Raw genomic sequence first — 20,567 nt, forward strand, 5'->3', positions numbered from 1 at the left:
CAGCATGCTGCATATCCCCAGGAACATCAGCTAGAAGCATAAATCCACCTCTCATACGACTTGGGATTAGCATCCAAGATTTTAAAGGACTGCAAGAGATCTCTCCATTGTCTCCACTACCTGCAGCCCAACCCTTTACCCACTGCACCAAGTTTGCCTTACCGAACACCCCAGAAAGTGTCCAGCTACAGACAAGACCTTCAGGCCGGAGGAAGGCAGAAGCCATTCCACAGAGCATGTCTGACACGCCGTGACTGCTACTTCAAGACTCCACAGGAGAGGTCAGGATGAGAACTCACCTCTTGCCAGGTCCAGAACAAGAAACTTGTATGCGCCGCGCGCAGGGTCAGAGCATTTGCTCTTTCAGATGTCAGAAGGTGGGCAGCAGCTCAGTCCCGCAAGACAGCCCCTCATTTTCGCCCAGTGAACAGAAAGTCAGTAACACGACTTGTAGCTGCCCTTTAGGGGATTAGCATGCATCCTCCCCCATCGTGATTTTTTTAAGCTCCCTATCTGCAAAATTATATTTTTTAAAATTTTTTCTTTTTTTTTTTTTTTTTTTAAAGGTACAGCCACTATTGAAAAGGTGCAGGGTTACAGAGCTAGCTTCCAAGCCTAGCACCTACAGTCTTCACAGCACAATCCACAGACAATGTCACCCTCAGTTGTGCCAAACAGGCTAAAAACCAGAGCAACAACTAGCCCAACAAAGAGTTTCAATTCCTGCCAGTGCCAGGCAGCCCACTGCAGCAGGTGGCACGAGCCTCCGTGTTACAGGACTCACACCTGATCTGCCACCGCCCAGATGTTGCCAGCACCTTTCCACAGACATGTCCCTTGCTGCTTTTTTCGAGAACAGCAATGACATCAAAAACATGCAGGTGACAAACCATGTGCCGTACCAGTATGAAACCCATCTCCCACTGGGAAATATCCTCAAAAAAGAGAAAGAGCTGTAAAACAGAGCCGAGTGAAAGAAACTAATCTATCAGTCAGAACTGGTGCATCCTCCACTGATGTGCTGGCCACGCGGCTGCACAAGTGCAGCTACGCAGGGCAGCAGCACGGGCAGTTTACAGCAGCCTGCACATGCAGAGCAGCTCAGTTTGAAGCCAGACCATTGCCAATTTGCCACAGCACCCCCACCTTTACTCACTGCTTTGTGCTCTGTACCCCTGCACACGCTCACGGAAGGAGGGTACCACCTTCCTCTCAAGAGAGACTTCACAGTAACTGCTGCAGCTGGATTCACAGTGTTTGTCAGTATGCTGACCTTGAGCTACCACCAGTATTTACCAGGTTCTCAAAATCAGAACTTTATCTCCAGGTTCTCTTCCTGCTTAAATGTTTTTGTGAAGCAGTTTAAGTCCTGCCCACTTTACTCTAGGGTCCTTATTCAGCCACAAACATTATGGGGACATTAAGGTTCGTTGACTCCGACAGCTTCCTTTCACTTTAGGACCAACAGTACTATCGGCTATATTTCGTTGCCTATTTATTACTAGAAGTATTAGCTGAAATATCAAAGGTTACTTACCAGTTTCCAGAGCATTAAATACACCTCTAGGCCATACATAAAATTAAAAATAGGCCTGTGATACCCCCAGAATAGCCACAAGGTTCAGAGGTAAATACTACTGCAGAAACACGGGACAGTTTTAAAAGGCACTATAAATAAGCCTTAGCACACCTTGAACACACTTTACTGGCAAGTAACTCTGAGTGGCTTTTCCACACTGCATGTTAGCAGGGATTTACAGACAGTACTACCATCTGCAGGACAGCAGACAAACTCACAAGCTTTCAAAATACATATTTTAAGATTATAGCATTTTTCAGCATAATTAAGGGTCATTTCACTAGGGTTAAGTATAGAAACAATCACTGCCTGAACTCACTGACCCCTTTCATTTTGTCTTGACCATAAAGAATAGCTTAAATAGGGCAAGCAGATTTCCACAGGTTCAGCACAGGATGTGGTTGTCCTAGAAGCATCACAGAAGGATACTTGACACCACTCTCAAAAGCTCAAGAATGGCAAAACGCAGTTTGAAATGCAACTTCTTCCCTACCAGTCCATAGTGAGAGGATCTCCATGACATGAACATAGGTCTCCATGCCTACAGCACAACCCTCAGGTTCCTAACAGTGCCCACTGCATCCAACCTGAATACTCTCAGGTTTGGGAGTCCTTTCATCTTTAGATCCTGATCTACAGTTAAACACAAACACCTTAACTCTGTGGAAGCCTGCTCTACTCTTAACAAACCTCAAGTGTGGCCAGTTAAAAATCTCTGGATAGCGTGCAAAGCCAGTACCTCAAAAAGCGGCAATGATGTTCATTACAACTTCTTTTCCACACAGAGAGGACGTTTTTATAAAGAAGTAACTGCTCCAAAAGAGCTATCAGGCAGAGCTACTCGACATCTCAGAGGGGCTATCTGTTCTTTTATGTTGCTTTATAATAGCAGAAGAGGTTATCAACCCTTTCACCAGCAGGTGTTCAACATCTTTGCGATGCGTTTCCAGATCCAAATTTGTCTGAGGTACCTAGGTACACTCTTCAACTTCTATATTAGTAGAAGATGGCCCTGTTCAGGTCTATAACAGAGAAAACGAGCAAAAAGAGCATCCAGATGTCAAAGTCACTGGCAGCAACCTCACTAAAAAACTGAACCACCACGGCATCAGTACGCTGCTCTTGCATATGCAATATTAAGAAGAAAAGCACTTTTCTATTAGAGAGATAATACACATGCCTCACGGGCAGTCAGCAAACTGCTCCCAACTTGATCTTTAGATAAGTGAGTCAGTACCTCAGCAAACTAAGCCTGCAAAACTCAAAAAGGTTACTTAGAAATAGTCAAGGACTACCCACAAAGCTAGCAAATGGCTGGAAGTACAAATGAAGGAGACTGCACAGTCCAAATCCAAACATATTTTTCATGCTTAGCTGAAGTTAACCAGCCACACTCCATAGTTCACTGCACGACCTCTGGATCTTTCAGAGTTGCAAAGAACAAGCATCAGAAAGTGTTAACTGTAGTCCCTGACTATTCTAAACATAAAACACCACCTTCCCTAAAAACGAAGATGCGGCAAGAACGGAGAGCACAAGCTGGAGAGCAGGTGTTCCTGCTGCTTGCTCTCCACTCAGCAGTCCTCACAACTGCAAATAAACCTGTTCATGGAATCCACTGGTGGCCATCAACAAACAGAAGCCCACACCCCACAGAGCAGTCAAGCAGCAAGAACTGCTCAGATACAGGAAAGGCATCGCAGCACTGCCAGGTAGTACGAACAACAGGCAGCAGCAGGGGATCAGACTGATCATTACTCTTCCAAGACGTGACAGTTATCTCCAAGTGGAAAACAGGCTGTAAGAACAAGTATGAAGGTGCGCACACCCTAAAGGTTAGTTAGGAAGGAAACATGCTGCCCTACCCCATCATGCCCAAAGAACAACTGGAGCCATTCTCACACTTACCGTTGGTACATATTCCGATGGAAATTTGTTTGTTGTGTAAGAAATTAAGAGACAGGTTTTACCAACAGCACCATCACCCACGACTACACACTTGATCGTCTGCATAGCTGAAGTTACTAGAATATCAACTCCAACGAGAACCTAGAGAAAAAAAAAAAAAAAAAAGATATTCAGATGTTTCTCACGCTCACCAGATAGCAGTACATGTCACTGATGAGCTTCCACTGGAGCCCAAACCACTAACAGCACGTTTGAGATCTGAAACAAGACATTCTGAAAGGAGGTGGAAGATCCATTCCCTCCATCACACACACGATAGGAGGCTGCTCATTTTCATAAATGCAAATACCTCCTCCCTACAGCCAGACCCCTTCCACTGCATACAACTGTCAAACACAACCTACGTTTGGCACAGTCACTTTTTCTTCTTCCTGGGAAGGACCAGGTAAATTCAGTCTCTCAAATACACAGCGCGATTTTTGCCTCGTTACCTAGAGGTGGGCAAAAAAGGTCTTTAGGCTTTTCCAGACTCTGTTTTTAATGCACAGAAGCATCCAGCCTTAGACGCAGCAAAAGCTGAAAGCGTAAGCTTGGGTCTTGCTAGCTGCTAAGTAACACACGTGCCTCCCAAGAAATCTTCCCCGTGGAGAGCACTTCAGTAAAGAAAGCTCATACTGCTGTGTCTCCTGCTGAGCTTTGAAACTAGTGTATGGGACAGAAATAAGCAGGTACAGACAGAGGTAAACACGATTCATTCCTCCTCCCCTCACCTTTTTTAAGGCCTAAGTACAGTTCTACAGCCTTTTGGTTGAAGTTGCTACTTCCCACACACCTTTATCCCCACTTGGAAGTGGCTAACAGCACTGAGCAGCTCAGCAGGGTATCCGGCGCCCAAGGAATCACGTTACTCTCCAGACATTACAAAATCATGATGCACCCAACTACTTCAGCACTGTCCCAGCAGACTTTAGCTCATGAACTAAATCAGTATTTGCCATCAATACCCCCTCCAAACGTTAGTACGCTATCTCCAGAGCCAGACACTGCTGCCCTTCATTAATATATTACTTCAATTAAAAAAGTACCAGGCCATTTATTCACATATAGGTGTGAAACCTGACCCCAGCAAGCCTAGTGGCAAAGCTCCCACTAATTTTCCAACATTTCCATATTATTGGAAGTACTTTTATTTACAGCAGCAAAGACTTGCAAACTGGGTTACCCCCTGCCAGGGTGTCGGGGGAGAGGACAAGAAGAGACATCCAGATTTCCCCTCAGAACGGCGGCAATGCTTTAGCCTAGCAAGGATGTTGCCATGGCGCTCATTTCTGGGCAATGGCATTAAAAAAATCCATCTCTACTAAACTATGCATTTGGGCACTTCCCGGGCATTTCACTTCTCAGAGTGATCTGGAAGAAATACAATGGAATTCCGGGTTTTTGAGCATTCTGGTCATAGCTAGCAACATGATTTGGTACTGCACATCACAGCCTCACGCTTGCAAGGAAAGGTAACTGCTAGTGACTCGAAACAAACCTTATAGCACCAGCTTTTCTTCAGATGCTTCAGGGATGCTCAAAGATTTAGACAGAGCCAGCTACCTTGATAATAAACATCCTTGAAAGTTCCTGAAAACAGTACTTGTAGGGGAACACTAATCACCCCCATTCCCACAAGTCAGGGAGAGATCCACAAGCAGTCAGTTTTAGGAAATGGCAGCAAAGACTTTCTCAGAGCAGGACATCAGCCAGCACCTGGCACATCAGCACTCACAACACTGCTATCCATACATCACCTTTCAATACACACAGAGACGAAGGCTTGGCACAGACATCAGGTGTTATCACCAGTCCCCTGCTTGGTGCCCTATTTCAATATCCAAACCACAGAATCTGTTGATTTATGCAGCAGACTGCAGTTTCACACAGGACGACCAGCAGCACACGCAGCAAAGCCGTATCAACAGGCCCTTCATTAATAATGCAAAAAGCTCTGAAATTTGGCCCTGAAGCAAACACACATTTACCCAGAAGGACAAAGCAATCGTTTCCATTTCAAAAGACATTTTCTGTGTCCAGGTCAGCTCAACCATTTCTAGCTAAGTAATATTAGCCAATACTGCCTCGACTGTGAGGGTGCTTACATAGCTCTGCCTTGTCACGCTGGTGGCACTGATCACAGAGAAGTCACACTTTAGAGCACAAAAAGTCACCAGAAATCAAGCAGGCAATGGAAGAGAGCAGCCCAGTCTCAAATTAAGAAAGGCTTCATGCTCAAAACAAAGGTGGAAAGGGATGAGTCACTTGTTAAGTAGATTTTAAAACGAAAACACATCACACCAGGTACCAGGTCTAGCAAACCAGCTCAAGCACACTCCAACTAAACCAGCCTAAATTACCACACGCCTCGCTAGCTTGCCAGCCTTATCCATACAGTAAGGCACCATCACCTGCCTTTTGTTTTGGGATTTGCCCCACACAGCCACTGAGCCCTGGCACTGCACAGCATGGGTAGCGGGCAGCCTTCATGTATTCCTTTCAGAGTGAATAAATGAAGCACAAAACAACTCTCCACCCTGGGTTTCCCAGCCACTTGTTGCACACTTTTTCAGTTTCAACTGGAATTCATTACACTGCCCGCCCAGACTCGGGAAACCCCTGCTCCAGCTGTCCCTGCTCACCCCCAGTGCTACCACAAGACCCCGTGTCCACCTCCAGGTTAACAGCACCACGCCACCACCCCTTTAGAGAAACCCAATCTCACGTCCCACCCTGCCCTCCCCCTGGCAGACACCTCCTCCTCCATTCTGTACTCCTCCCCTCCCTTCCTGCTCTACCTCCTCTTCTACCCTCATGCCCAATTATTTGCATTTCCTTGTTTACCCATAATTTGCAGGTTACACATCCGCTTGAAGACAGCCCTTCCAGAACCTGGAAAGCACACTAGAGGAAAAATCCAGGCTGTAAAGCACTTCCTACGCTCATTGCAGCATACCAATCCATGAATGACTATAAACCTTCAAATTCTGTATATGCACTTGTACAAGAAAAGCTCACATATGCCTCTTTAAAGAAAGTTGTTTAGTGTTACTCTTCAAAATTCATTACTCCAGAGAGCATCGAGCAAGCAACAAAACGAAACCACAGTACCAGAAAGCACATCAGATCACACTAGTGTATTGCAAACCTCCACTTTTTTCCCATCCTTAGACACAGCCAAGTCCCCACACGGGCTCCGGAAGAGAAGCTGCTGTACTCTGGTAAGGGCCCAGGTCAAAGACTCCAGCGAAGGTAAAGCACAAGGTGTACACAACGCCATGCACACAGACTGCACTATTCCTGCAGCAGTCAATTCTGACTCCTGCATCGAACAACCAACTCTATGCAATTACTCTCGTGCAGCAGAGACCACCAGCAGTTCAAATGAAGGGTATTTCCTAGGAAAGCACTGCTTACTCTCACCCTGCACCTCAAACTCACTCCCAAGGTAAAGAGCTAGCATGGTCCACACCACCGATTCCAAGGTGTACCCCCCTACACTGGGGCGTGAGCGTGAGGCAAAGGCTCTGAACTCAAACCACACACCACTTTTTTCCTACCCACTGGCCCGATCCTTTCAGCTTTCTGGCCATAGGAACAAAACGGAGCGCAAATAACCCGAGGCCCTACTCTGCAGCACGAAGCAAAACCTGAACCACACAACAGGGGACCCAGAAAAGCCTCAGGGGGATTGTTTTGTTTTGTTTTGGTTTGGTTTTTTCTTTCTAAAGGAAGAAATTAAAAGTTACCATGAAAAACACTGAACTGGCCCACCAGAAGTTCTCTGTGTACCAAGTGACTACCACATCTCTTACAGGGTTGTTTAACTGCCCCTCCCCACATCCCACCCGACACTTCAGGATCACATCTTTAAAGGACCAAAATGCATTCAAGCACATCTCTAGGTAACAGGATCCCACTCACCCTTTTTTTTTTTTTAAATTGATATAACACTTAAGCACAGGCCTCCAAAGTCTTAGCAGTGGGAAAGTGGAGTTGTTGAGTAAGTTATTTTACTTGGATTAGCAGGCTTTCTAGATTAGCTGGATAAGCTACTTTATGTTTCCCACTTCTAAGAGGTCCACAGAACACAGCTGAAAACAAGCTCATTTTTAGGGAGCTTAGCTGCACCATCCTGGGAACTACTCTTCCACAGGAAAACCTTTAAAGACGCATACATCATGGACTTGTTGTTTAAAAGTCATTTAGTCCAATATGAGATACGACTAGAGAGTAACTCATTCCCAGAGTGAAACACCAAGGGAGGGAGAAACAAAGAAGCTAAAGGGGGTTTGGGTTTGTTCCCCTCCAAAGTGGCCTAATAAAAGTAAGTCTACATACACTACACTCAGCAGGACTAGAAAACACCCCGAGTAGTTTCAAATATCTGAGGGAGTTGAAACCGATTGGAAAGCGCTGAAGTCATCCCAGTTGGACTGCAGTGAGCGGATTTTTAGCCATGTAATTGTGAGCCATCTGGCCAAGCCCAGAGAGGAGAGCTGACAAAGACAGGGAATGTAATACCAGTCAATATGACTTCGTTCTGTTCAACAAGATCTAAAGACTTCTTTTAAAAACAACCAAATTGATTTAATTTCTTCAAGCCTCTTTGTAGCCTAATCATAAAAACTCCAGTGCTTCAGTAAAGTACACGTTAATCGATCAGACTTCTCATATTTGGTGGATTTTAACCTGTTCAGCACACGATTGCACCAGCAGGACTTCACAGACCTCGACAGTACTCTGGAGACCCAGGATCTCGCATCGTGGGAACTGCGGATTACAAAGCCTTGTAAGCTTCGTCAAGTTCATCAATGAGCCTATTCCAGACTGAATAGGCCCATTTTACAGAATTTTGCTTTAAGCTCAATTACACTTTTATGAAAGCAAGCTTATCTGCATCTAGGATTACTCCCAAAAAGCAGTAACAGAGATGCAAGCGCTGCAACGAACAGGTAACTGCAGTCTCCAGTGGGATGTTTGAGGCACGTAATCCTTCCTGGTGCAAAGGAAAACTTGGAATTATGCACTTTCTTCGCACAGGCCTGTGCACACACCAAAAGACCAAAAGGCTGAAGAAATCCATGGTACCTACAGCAGGTCCTCACTTACTAAGCACAAGTTGCAAGAACTGTCCCAAATGCTCCCTGGCACTGAGGGCCACAACCCCTCTTGCACAAACCTAATTTTCCCGTTTTAATGGCAAGTACCTGAAACACGGTGTTACTACAGCAGCTTCTTAGTCTTAAAAACTGCCAGTAATGCAGAGCGGTTGCAATATATTCTAGCAGCAACGTGAACTACTGACTGTGAACAAGTAAACGAAATTTTGTGGGTCTTTGTATGCAACCTGTGTTCCCTCCTAAACCAAGAGGTAAAAATCTGCATGATCTCGCCTTCGCTCTTGCTGTGCGTGCAATCTGAAGCAGAAACCACAAGCCTTCAAGCTTGTTAAGATTCCTTTTATTTTTAAGCTACCAAAGTCTGTTTTCAGGTTAAAATGTGTACATTCTCCTAGCCAAAGGAAACTGAGCTGTCAAATCTGTCTACACATCCTGCACCAGCTTCCTGTCGAGCCCCAGCAGCACCACGACTTCCTCTTTCAGGCAGGACTGAAACTGCTGCCATTTCATCACAGGTACCTGCTAAATGCAGCTCACTGCAAGCAACTGCCACCTGATGACCAAGAACCATTCCACGATGCTTTAGTACACACCATTAACTCACAAGGCAAAGCTTAACCAGCCCATCACAGCTTCCAGATCCCGTTTGAGAGCTCGCTCCACAGCACAACAGAGCCATTTCTGTAAAGACCTTTTTTTTTTTCCCCCGAAACAATATAGTTATACAGTAAACAGTCATTCACCTAACTCCTGTGTGGCCAAAGCATTCAGGAGTCCACAATGAAAGGAACAATATTCCCAGGATGATCTGTTAACCACTTTTACCCTTCCACACTACTTCCACATCATATCTTATAAAAAAACACATTACTAAATAAAGTACTTGTTTGTATTTGGTAATTTGTTCCTAGATTAATGCCATCCATTTCAAGGCACCCTTGTCCTACCATTTCAAGGTCTTGGCCCTCTGTGCCACCTCCTCTATCCCTACTACGAACAATTTTGCTTTTCAAAGTGACAAGTCTCCCAGATCAGGGGCACCAAAGAGATAATCAGCTACTACAATCCCCACCAGAGATCCCTACCAGCACTATACAGAGAAGGTCCTAGTTGCACACCTGTACTACAAACCTGGCACAGCACACACTTCATCACAAAGTTCCCCGCACACAACGCGCCAGTTCTCGGCAAAGATCACAAACCACTCGTGAAGAGACCGCACAAGTTCAGCTGTCAACCGTAGAGTCAAGAGACCTCGGACCTCTTCACACGCTGATATTGTCGCAAACCTCTGATGCAAAACACCAACAGAAGCTGCCCTCTAATTAAGAGCAGAAAGACTAACTGGCACAGAAGGCAAAACTGGTTTCAAGAGCAGCATTACCACGGCCAGTATTCTCCTCTGCAGGTGTACAGCAGCCATTTACAGACTTTACCTAAATCTTCCAGCCTAAAGGCCACGTTTCAGCCTGCTAGGAATCTTCTTCTTCAGGAGATCTCACCCCAGAACTAAACACAGCTGCCATTTCTATGCTAGCAATGCGGGGAACGAAATTTAAAATAGTATCTTATGCTCTAAACCACCTAGTGCCCACGATCACCCTCCCATAGCTCAGACTACAGCAGGCACACAAGCTATATACACAAATGCATTCACCCCCAAAGATCCCAAGTTGAGCTTAAGGCCTGGGTATTTAATTTCTTAAACAGAGCTTAAAAAAGCTGTAAAACTACAAACCAGCACAGGAGTTGCACTCCCTTAGAACACGGCAAATCACAAAGTCCAAGGCCAAACCTGCAAAAAGCAGAAGAGACAAACTCAAGAAAAAAAAAAAAAAAAAATCTTGTACCACACCAGTTCAGGATCTGATCTTTGGGGGGGGGGGGGGAAGTTTTTTAAGCGTTGTTCATTGGTTTTGGGTTTTTTTTTTTTTTTTTTTTTTAACTGCCACTAACAAGTCAGACAATCCTTTAAATCCTCTCTCAGAATTTGCACTCCACAATGGAGAACCACCTCCAAAACCCAGCGTTGCTATTTGGTTTATATGGAAGATGTCTAATCACGAGACAGACTGTCCAAAAGGCTCAGTTGCACTACAAGGTGGTATCAAGAAAAAAGCAAGGATTCAAGTAAAGATCCAGATCTGCAGCCGGTGGGTCTCAGTCTGAAGTTGCAGAGACCCACAGCAGCAGAGCACACCAGTGGGCTCCGACTCGCCTGCCTGCCCACACCCACAACCTGGCCTTGGATGCAAGACTGGGAAACATTGAGGCAGGTCCACAAAAGCGAGCTGTACGGAGACACGGGATCACCAACATAGCTAGACTGGCACCATGACAGACCTACCTGAGCTCTCAGACTGATGGTGTTCTTGAAACCCACAAAATTCATTACCATTACAGGAATTCCTCTTCAAGATAAAGTATGTGTCTGGGATCTCGCAGCATCCCTAAGCCTGCCACTCGACAGAGCTTGTGTATCCCAACACCTCTGTGGCTTTGAAGCACCCATTTCTGGACAAGTTACTATGAATTACCAAGGAAGAAACAAGAGGTCTCTTCTCAAAATGCAACTGTCTGAAATTAACTGGTATTTTCTACCCTTAATGCGACTTTCTTTTTCTAATTATGTAAGAAATGACAGCTACTTCGCACATCTTTGTAAAGGCTCTTCACAAGGAACTGGTAAAGCAGAGACATACACAAAATAGGAAGTGAAGACAGTTGGGTGGGGGAATTTTAAAAGCCTGAACCTAAGCTACCAGCAGTACCGTAACATGTTTCAAGTTCTGCAACTTCAAAAAAAGAAGAGGAAAGCCATGTCATCCCCCTAAATTCAACACAGGAAAGCTGTCTGTGCAGCCTGGTCAGATGGAGAGTACGAGTCAGTGGGCTCTTTGCTGCTGCACCAGTTACGCTGTGGTGCCGACATGCCTCCATCCACCCACCTGCCTGAGCACCAGCACTGCCAATCCATCCCACTTCGTGGCTCAAAACAACTACCTTAACTTTATCACCAACTCCACAGAGAAAAGCAAAAGCATCAACTTCTCCGTTATCACTCTGGTTAAGGTTACACTGTCAAAACCAGCTGTCAGCATTGGGAAAGCCTGCCCCACATTGAACACTGGGAAATATGTGGGCTTACATTAAGTCCTTTTCTGTCAAAGGCATTTTAATCTTACATTATTACTCTTCACTTTCAGACTCTACAGCAAAGCTGCTTTGCTTTACCTACAAAATCCTGTTCGGTATTTTAATACACACTAAAAAAACCCACCTATTTTTATTAGCTTAGTTTCATACTGTTCAATATTTTAAGATACAAGCTGTACCTATACTCGTCCTTGCATACACTACCAACTCATGGCGCGCACTAGACTCTACATTTCTCTCCCCATACCCACTGCCAACCACATTTAACAGTGGTAAAAGAGACCCCAGCAGATGTTCCTCTATTTTAAGGCACATTTTTGCATAATGGGAAGCACCCTGCATGCACACCAGTTGCAACAGGTCACCCCTCATTCCTGGTACGCCCAAGGAATGGGATGGTTGTGGGTGCTCCACGCACCACCTGAAGGGTGCCTTGAGGATGCGGTGTGTTCGGGGGGCGGGGAGAGAGCTCAGGCCAAGTAGTGACAAACTGTCCGAGGGCTAAAGTGATAACGCTTTGTTTAAAAACACTGCAAAAGCAACTTTTCCCAGACATCGAGCTATCTTGGTGTTCCTACGAAAACTAAGGAAGTAGCCGAAAAGCTCGCTAGCACCAGGCCTGACGCGGGAGAGGCTGCCCTGCACTCACCTAACCAGAGGAAGGACCAGAGCAGCTGGAACCACCCGCCTCGCACGGCAGAAGGCAGGACACTCGCAGCGCCGTGATGGCGGCCAAGGCAGCAGGGCCAAGAGCCTGGCAGGCAACGGCAGCTTCTCAGCAGCAGGTACGCACAGTAGAGACTCAAGAAGTAACAGCCGCCACTCCGGGACACTGAGGAAGAGGATCCTTCTGTGAGGAACTACGCTTTTAGCTCAGCAACACTCCACAAGCACTAACAAACAAATAAATCCCTAAACTCGAGCTAACTGCTCAAACGCACCCAGGTGAACCACAACCAGAGCACGCCCGCTGCCACATCCAAGCCCAGCACGCAGCCCTCCCACAACAAGCCCTTGTGCAGTCAGCTGTTTACCCACCAGAGCCGGCCCAACGCAAACAGCGACACCAGTCCCCCAAGCAGCACGTGCCGCCTTCTTTCCTTACACCCAAAGCTGCAGGAGCAGTTTTGTCACTTCCCCCCCCAGAACAGAACGCTCGTTGGCCAAAACCACCGCACAGCGTCTTTCAACTGGAGCCGAGCAATTCAAAGCAGCTTGTTAAAAACCAAGGCCACTCGGGCAGCCGCAGCTATTGCTGCGAGCCTGGCACCACAAGCGACGGCGACCCTCTCCAGTCGTATCCCGCACTCTGCCACTGGGCCTCGACTCCCACCGAGCGGCACTACACAGTTTAAGGTTTGCTCTAACACATCACCAGCTGCTAAAAACCTTCACCCTGCCACAGTTCGGTCTACGCTTAGAAAATACGCTCTGACACCACGCAATCTGAGCACAGGCAGAGAAGTCTTTGTACAGATGAGCTGGTACCTGCACACCACCTCTAGCAGAAAGGCTCAACATAAGCCTCCGAGTTACTTTTTTAATAAAGGTTTTGGGTTGGTTTTTCATGAGGCAAGAGAACAATGCACGGACCAGCTCTCCTGCTAGGAATTACACCACAACATTCAAAAGTAATGGGGCGAATTAGCAGCACAAGAGCTTAAAATAGAACAAGGGTTTTCAAAAGCTTTTGCAAAACTAGCTCTTCGTTTTCTCTTTGCAAAATGTCACTTGTTTAGAAGAAAAGTCAATACATCTCAAGAACAGGACAGCTGCTTTACTGAAAAGACAACAGGCCAAACAGAATTTTGAAGTTTTATAACTCTTTAAAAACAGAGTCGCTATCTGAAACTTAAAGGGAAGATTACAAAGATTAATTACACAACAACAACATTGAAACTCTGCTTCTTGCAATCACAATTTGAAGTTTACTGCACACCCAGGGCTGGATAACTAAACCCAGTTCTCCCACCCCACAACCACCTAAGGGATCCACCACCAGCAGCTGGGGATACCGCGTCTTAATGCCATTTCTTGTCACTTCTCTTGGGCATTTGCCTGCACACCATCACAAGGACGCCACAAGGGTTGCAAGAGGCAGCTGACCACTACTCAGGGGTGGCCATACGCACTGCAGGAGGGACAACTTTGTGCCAGGCTTTAGCCCTAGATGAAACTCAGGTTTTACCTGCCATTTCTAGGAGTAACCCCTTCTGATGGAGACCCTTAGCTAGCATGGTGTAAGCTATTTCATACAGGGCCTGAAGGAAGCCACCTAATTAAATGACCATACACTGCAGAAGTGTGAAGATACTTTAAATTCCTCTAAAAATTCAGTGTAAAAGCTTACCTAGTCAATAAGTTGTTTTGTCACATATTAAATACTAAAAATAGGGCGGTTTTCACCTGCATTTAGCATAACGGCGTAAGAAGTGTCAGGGCAGAAGTCTACAATACACTAAGTAGTTAAAGTGAACTTCTTGCTATCTGCAATACCAGAAATCAATTCCACTTCCACTTAATTTGACAGCACTGTCACCTTCTACAAAAAAAGGTGTTGCTCCTTCCTCAGGAACAGAGCCTCAAAAGTGAGGATAACTACATCCCTTTACAGGCTATTACTCTAGAAGCTCAGATCATTGAAATTCATATGATGAAGCCTAACGACAGCACTGACCACAAGAAGCAAGGCAGAGGACAGAGAGGGCTCAAATACACAAGCCCACAGACAACTTTTAAAAGCTGTGAGCACTCCCATGAGTGTAAAACAGATTACACACACCTCGGCTGCAATGATGCATATTCATTTGTTGTACAAGTTCTCAGGAGGCAGAAGCAGGGTTGGAACCCAGCTACATCAATACGCTGCATATTAACTTGGAAGCTTGTAGGGTAACAGATAGCTGTTGAGAAGGTTTTAATTAAGACATCCTGTCTATGTTCATAGGACTTGGAAATTTGTTTTAGTCCTACAGCTGCATTTTAACCAGAAGGAACTTCTACATCAGGATTAGCAGTCAACTTCACGTCGCACTTCACAGTGGCCTTCCAGATGCTTTACTGGAAAGGACAAGAAGCACAGTTGCACACTCATCAGGGAAATCCCTACGAGTTTCAGATGGGCTCCATTTCTGTTTACTATTGTTCTTTTAGCAGAAGATCTGCAGTTTCCATTTTAGATACTCCAGACACTCTATGACTTCCAGGGCATTTCTATTAAACAGTGAAATCATCATAAACTTCCCAAGACTGGCCATCAGTTTCAGGCAAACAACCAACCCCAAAGCAGGGTATATAATGAACAAAAAGCATCAGTTGCAGGTCATGAACAACCAAGTTCAAAGCATGCAAATCTAACGATTAAAATTTCTGCCTAGAACACGTTACCAAACTGCAAACATGTTTTATCTTGCATCACAGTAGTTTTTATTCCTTGCCAAGACTTAAAAATCCTTTTCCTCATTGTTACCGAAGCATACAACAAGTAAGCAGTTCAAACACGGAACCATTTCTGCAGTTAGCAATACAGGCATTCAAGTCTTATGTGCACCCATAAGACCCGTTTCAAGTATACCTCTGCCTATACGGCCTTCCCCACAATCCTACGCTAACAAGAAGGAACAGTTTACAAAGCAGAACAACAGATTTTCCACATACAGCCAGCGGAATACAAAGGCTTTCTATCTAAAGTTGGTTTTGCGTAAGACCCTGAACTGAAAGAGCAAAGCTTTAAGTGCTCTACCGAGTTATTCCAACTAGCAATACAGGGAGCCTGATCCAGGTTTTAAACACCCTTCCAAAAAAAGGGACGTTCAGTGCACTGCAATTTAACACTTTGAATAAAGCCAGCTAGCACCTCCTTCCTAGGGGAGAAGAAACACAGATGAACGCAAGACAAAGACAACCACAGATGGCCAGACCGAACTACTTCTGACTACCCAGTTGTCATCTAACATGGCCTCCTCTTTAAGGCCTTGTCTTCCGTGTGCTTTTGTCAAAGGAGGGTAGCAAAGCTGCTCTGGCTCCACAAGTTGCAGTACCCACACCAAGAGGGCAACAGGAATTCTGATCATTTGGCAATTCTTCATTAAGCACAGGTTTCACAATGCCAGTTGCTACGTTCACAGCTACCCGGCCATACCAGTGACTCCCACTGTTACCACCGGCTGCAAGCTGTACCCGCTTACAGGAGAAAACACGACTGAAGTCCAGATCACCAAAACAAACCTTTAAAACAGCGGCTGGGCGACACGCTGCTGCAGCATATAGACCTTGACGAGATTTCAAAGGAGAAACATAGGTCAACGCCAACCCTCGAAGCAGCAGTGGCTCCCACCCTGGCCAGACCCAGCGGCATCACTGGCACCGTGCGACGCTCTCCGAGCGAGCCAGCGACCCCGCACCTGGGGCGGCGAGAGCCAAGAGGCGCCTCCAGCTCCCTTTCCTGCGGAGCTGACTCTGGCCGCGCACACACAGCTCGAGCTGCGCCTCTCGCACCGCCCGCACCCCCGCTGCGGCTCCGAGCGTTCCTCGCCTACAAGACGGGAGAGCCCAACCCGCAGCCCCCCCGCAGACGCTGACCCTCGGGGCCTTCCCCGCAGCCCCCGAGCCGCACGGAGGGGCGGGAAGCCGCCGCCGGGGCAGGGCAGGGCAGGGCAGTCCCGGCGGGGAGCGAGGCCCGGGCCCCCGTGACGGCCGACGGACCCCGCGCGGGAGCGGGGCCGCTTCCTGCCGCCGCTCCCCAGCGCCGAGGGTCCGGCCCCCGCCCGCCGCGCCAGGAAGCGGGGGAGGGGAGGAGCAGGCGGCGGCCCGCCGCCACCACCGCCCCCCGGCAGGCCCGACCCCACCGGGGCCGAGCCCCCCGCCCCCCCTCCGCCCTCCACAGGCACCGCGCACCCCCCCGCCCCCTCCGCGAAGGGTCACCCCCCCCACCACCGGCGGCGGCGGCGGCTGCCCGGGGAGGCCACACACACACACCGCGGGCCCGGGAGGGCGGCTCCCGCGGGGCGGGCGCACCGGCCGGCGGCGCCGGGTGGGACGACGGGGAAAACCGGGAGGGTGGTCGCGGCGGGGACGGCAGCGGTACCGTGCCCGCCCCGGCACGGCCGCTCACCTCGGAGTCTCCGCCGGGCGTTGGCAGCTCGCTGCGGGGTCTCCTCCGCTACGGCACAGGGGCACACCGCCGCTGACGTCACCGCGCAGCCGGCGCCGGGCGGAGCGAACGGCGAGGGGCGAGGCCGGCAGGAGAGGGGAGGGGAGGGGCGGGGGGGGGGGGGCGACCGGCAGGGGGCGCTGCTCGGCGGGCACGGCCCGCCCCACCGCGGGCGCGCGCCGCTGCCTGGAGGGCGGGGCACGGCGCGGCGGGGGTGAGCGCGGCTGCCGGCCTGACCCCCCCGGGAGCCGCGGCCTCCACGGCCCTGGCGTGCACCCCGCGGGATGTGGGACCCCCCACCCCGCACCCGCACCGCCGGGCGTGCACCCCGGGGGCCGCCGCACGCCCCCCTCCCCGCACTTTCACCGCCATGCATGCACCCCGCAGGACCCCCCACCCTGCACCGCCCTGCACGCACCCAAGGGCTGCAGGAGCCCATGGAGGGCACAAAGGCTCCGTTACAGGGTGCACGCGCACCCCTTCATCACCGTTTCCAAATTCCCTCAATTTTTTCTTCTTTTTATTTTTTTTGTCCCCTGCCTGGAGCTGAAGCGGAAATAAAAAGGGCCAAAGAGTGGCTGATTTTTAACCTTTTTATCCGGGGAATGCATTACGTACTGCAGCTGGAACAGCAGCTGCGAGCCTGCAGCCCCTGGTTCTGCCTTGTTCACTCCTTACCGACATGGTTGTTCCTCCAAGCAAAGCAGAGGGCACACGCTCGCCCAAACGAAAAACTTGACAAACATGCAGGGGCGCGACGTGGTCCACACCTCATCTGCAAACAACCTCTGCCCTCCAGCACCATGTCCCACTGACTCTTCCCAGTTGATTTTTGGATGAAATCACTGCCCTGTTGAGTCAAAAACCCACAAAGGCAATGGCTTGGTAGAGGCTGAGCCGAGCAGATGAGGTCGTGAACCTGGAGAGACTCGAGGAGTCCTCCACCGAGCACCTCAGTTCTCCAGAAACTCATCCTTGCTGCAGGTGTTGCAGGAGACTCCAGTTCGCCTTCCTGCCACCAGCTCCATCCTTGCCAACTTTCCACAGGGTAGGCTGCTCGGTTCTGCAGCAACATGTTATAACGTTGCCTCAGTTCTTTGGGTTTAATCAGCTTAAAAACCAGCCAAGATGGCAACGCCGGGTGAGCTGTCTCAGGGGAACGGTTCTCCCTCTCCACCATCACCTCCCTGCTCTGCAGCAGGACCGTTCGGCAGCTGCAACCCCGCCTCCCGCAGCGCAGAGAGCACCAAGCACAAGCCCACCATCTCCATGTCTTGCCTCTTGATACCGTCTGTGTATTGTCATACAAAACACAGTGGGTTTGCGCTTTTTAGGGGCAAATCCAAGAGAAAGACTTGCCAGCACCCAGAGGAACTGCAGGACACTGGGGAGTTAGAGGCTACGGAGCGTCAGGGGCATTTGCTGGAGACGTAGGAGAGCACGTGTGAAATCCCACCAAAGGCCAGCATGTGAAATCACAAGCTGTGGAGGTCTATGAACATCACCCCGATGCCCTCGCGCATGTCATTGTACGGATTTTAATGATGGGAAACAGCAATAAAACTGGGGCAGGAATCCCCTCTTCCCAGAGGAGCATAAATCAACCCATGTGAAGATCTCTGATGTTGCTGTAATTAGCATCATGGCAAAGCCCATGCAGTAATTAACTTTCTCCCTTCCAAGTTAAGATTTAATAACATGCCGTCAAGTAAGACCTGGGGCGATGAAACAAGTGGGGAAAAAACCCATCAAAGTAGGCACTTGTGACTCGATCAGGAATTAATTATACCCTGGTCTAATAATAATAATAATACTACATTGCTTTTAATCTGCCCTTGTGCTCCAAGTGAGGGAGGGTGAGCTGGGAAAAAGGTGCTGAAAATGTCCCGCATTGACTCCAAGGACCAGGTTTCTGCCAACCAGAGGCTCAATCACACCGGGATGGGGCTGAGCTCCGGCATCTGGCAGAGCTGGGAGAAGAAAATCTAAGACAAAAAAAAATCTTGGGCTGCCGAGGGGCTGTCTTAAACCTCCCATCCCTTTGCGATCCTAGCAGGGAACGGCTCTTCCCGCAGGGCGTCAGTGCTGCCAGCAGCAGCCTCGAGCACCTCTCAGGGCAACTCCCGGGGTCTGCCAGGGCTGTGCGGACACGAAGAGAGGGACACTGGAGGCTGGAGGAGAGGCTGGACCCTGCTGAAGGGGGAAACTGCAGCAATGGCAAGACCCAGCCATGGTGCTGGTCCCCGAGGGTCTCTTGGGGATGCAAGGAGGTCCTCCTTCCCCTCGACAGTCACCGGAGCACCTAACCTGAAGCAGTAGGTTCAGACATTGAGTTGGAGAGACATGAGTCGAGGGTGACCTGGGAGAATGTGGTGCTGCAGCACCCTCCTCTGCAGGACCCCAGTGGGGCACCCAAACCCTTCCCAGCTGCCAGCAAGGGGCAGGAGGAGCAGGACGCTCTGGGGACTTGGCATAAGAAGAACAAGTTAATGCTAGAAAGGGAACAAGGAAGTGTAGAGGAGTTAAAGAGACTATTTTGAGAGCATATGCATGAACTGATCCAAGCCCGGTGCACAGACTTAGCCCCAGATTGTCAGGCATCACCCACCAGAGCTGAAGGCAGCGGCGTCTTCCTCGGCGATGGGTAAGGAGAGATGGGACAGCACCTGGGAAGGTCACTTGGAGCTGAGTGACTGCCTGGAACAAGCAAGCCGCCAGGAAGGTGAGTGACAGCTGCACCCACGGCCATGCCATGGGGAACAAAGGACACTGCTCTTCCACCACCACCTCGGAAGCCAGGAGAGCCCAGCCGCAAATGCAGGTGGAGGTGGTGCTTCTTGGTGGAAGCTCCACCAAGAAGCCCCACCTCCACCCTTGGTGACCCAGACCTTAGGGTCACAATTCCCCTTCCAAACAGTTCCTGATGCTCACACGTCGCCAGCGGAGGAGGCCAAGGCGAGCGTGCACGTGCAACGCCTCGAGCAGCGCCTCGAGCAGCATGTAAGGTCACTACCTTTCTCTCTCCAGGTGGCGAACAAGTCATGGGAGGATCTGACCAGAGCTGAGCCAGGATCCAACCTGGATACCTCCTTCTCCATCAGCACATTCCCACCTGGGCTCCTCCCAGAGGAGCAGGAGAGCTCCTGGAGGAGCCCTGTGTGGCTGGACAGAGGGAGGACATCTCCTCAGCAGCTCTGATCTTTGCCTCTCCCCCATTCTTGGTGGCAAAAGAGAGGCTGGAGGTGTCCTACCAGCCCCACGTGCCGTGGAGTCTCCCTGGTAAAGCCAAAGGGATGCTTGCCATGCAGATGGGACACGGGGCCTGTCTCGGAGGTACACTGGAGATCAAAACTGATTTATTTTATTTTCTCCACTGCTCTGGCACAGAGGCATTCAGTGTCCCTGCACGCTCCTGTCTCGCCCTGGCAAGTCAAGCACTTGAAGCCCAGGGGAACACACAAGGACTGTGAAACACCCACCTTTTGAAGAGCACCTGCAGCCTGCATGGCCCTTTTGAGGATGCTCTTCCCAGAGAAGAAGCTCCAGGCCACCTCACGTGCCAGGCTCAAGGGGTTCGGACCAACAGACTCCGGTCACAACAGACCCTTCT

At 49.1% G+C, this 20,567-nt stretch overlaps 1 protein-coding gene across 2 annotated transcripts in view; it reads right to left on the minus strand.

Moving 5' to 3' along the window:
* CDC42 (cell division cycle 42) overlaps positions 1–16,950 on the minus strand; it is a 28,642-nt gene extending 11,692 nt beyond the window's left edge. The window contains exons 1-2 of one of the 2 annotated variants that reach the window (XM_086476263.1): positions 16,919–16,950; positions 3,488–3,628 (exon numbers count right to left, since the gene is read on the minus strand). In XM_086476263.1, coding sequence (XP_086332389.1) covers positions 3,488–3,592 — 105 coding nt within the window. In that variant the 5' untranslated portion in view covers positions 3,593–3,628; positions 16,919–16,950. Of the gene's footprint in view, positions 1–3,487; positions 3,629–16,918 lie in introns of those variants that run through there. The other variant, XM_009955655.2, reaches the window with a different exon arrangement.
* Positions 16,951–20,567: the final 3,617 nt, after the last annotated feature.

Source organism: Leptosomus discolor, chromosome 20 (genome assembly GCF_034619465.1).
Source record: "Leptosomus discolor isolate bLepDis1 chromosome 20, bLepDis1.hap2, whole genome shotgun sequence".
NCBI lineage: Eukaryota > Metazoa > Chordata > Aves > Leptosomiformes > Leptosomidae > Leptosomus > Leptosomus discolor.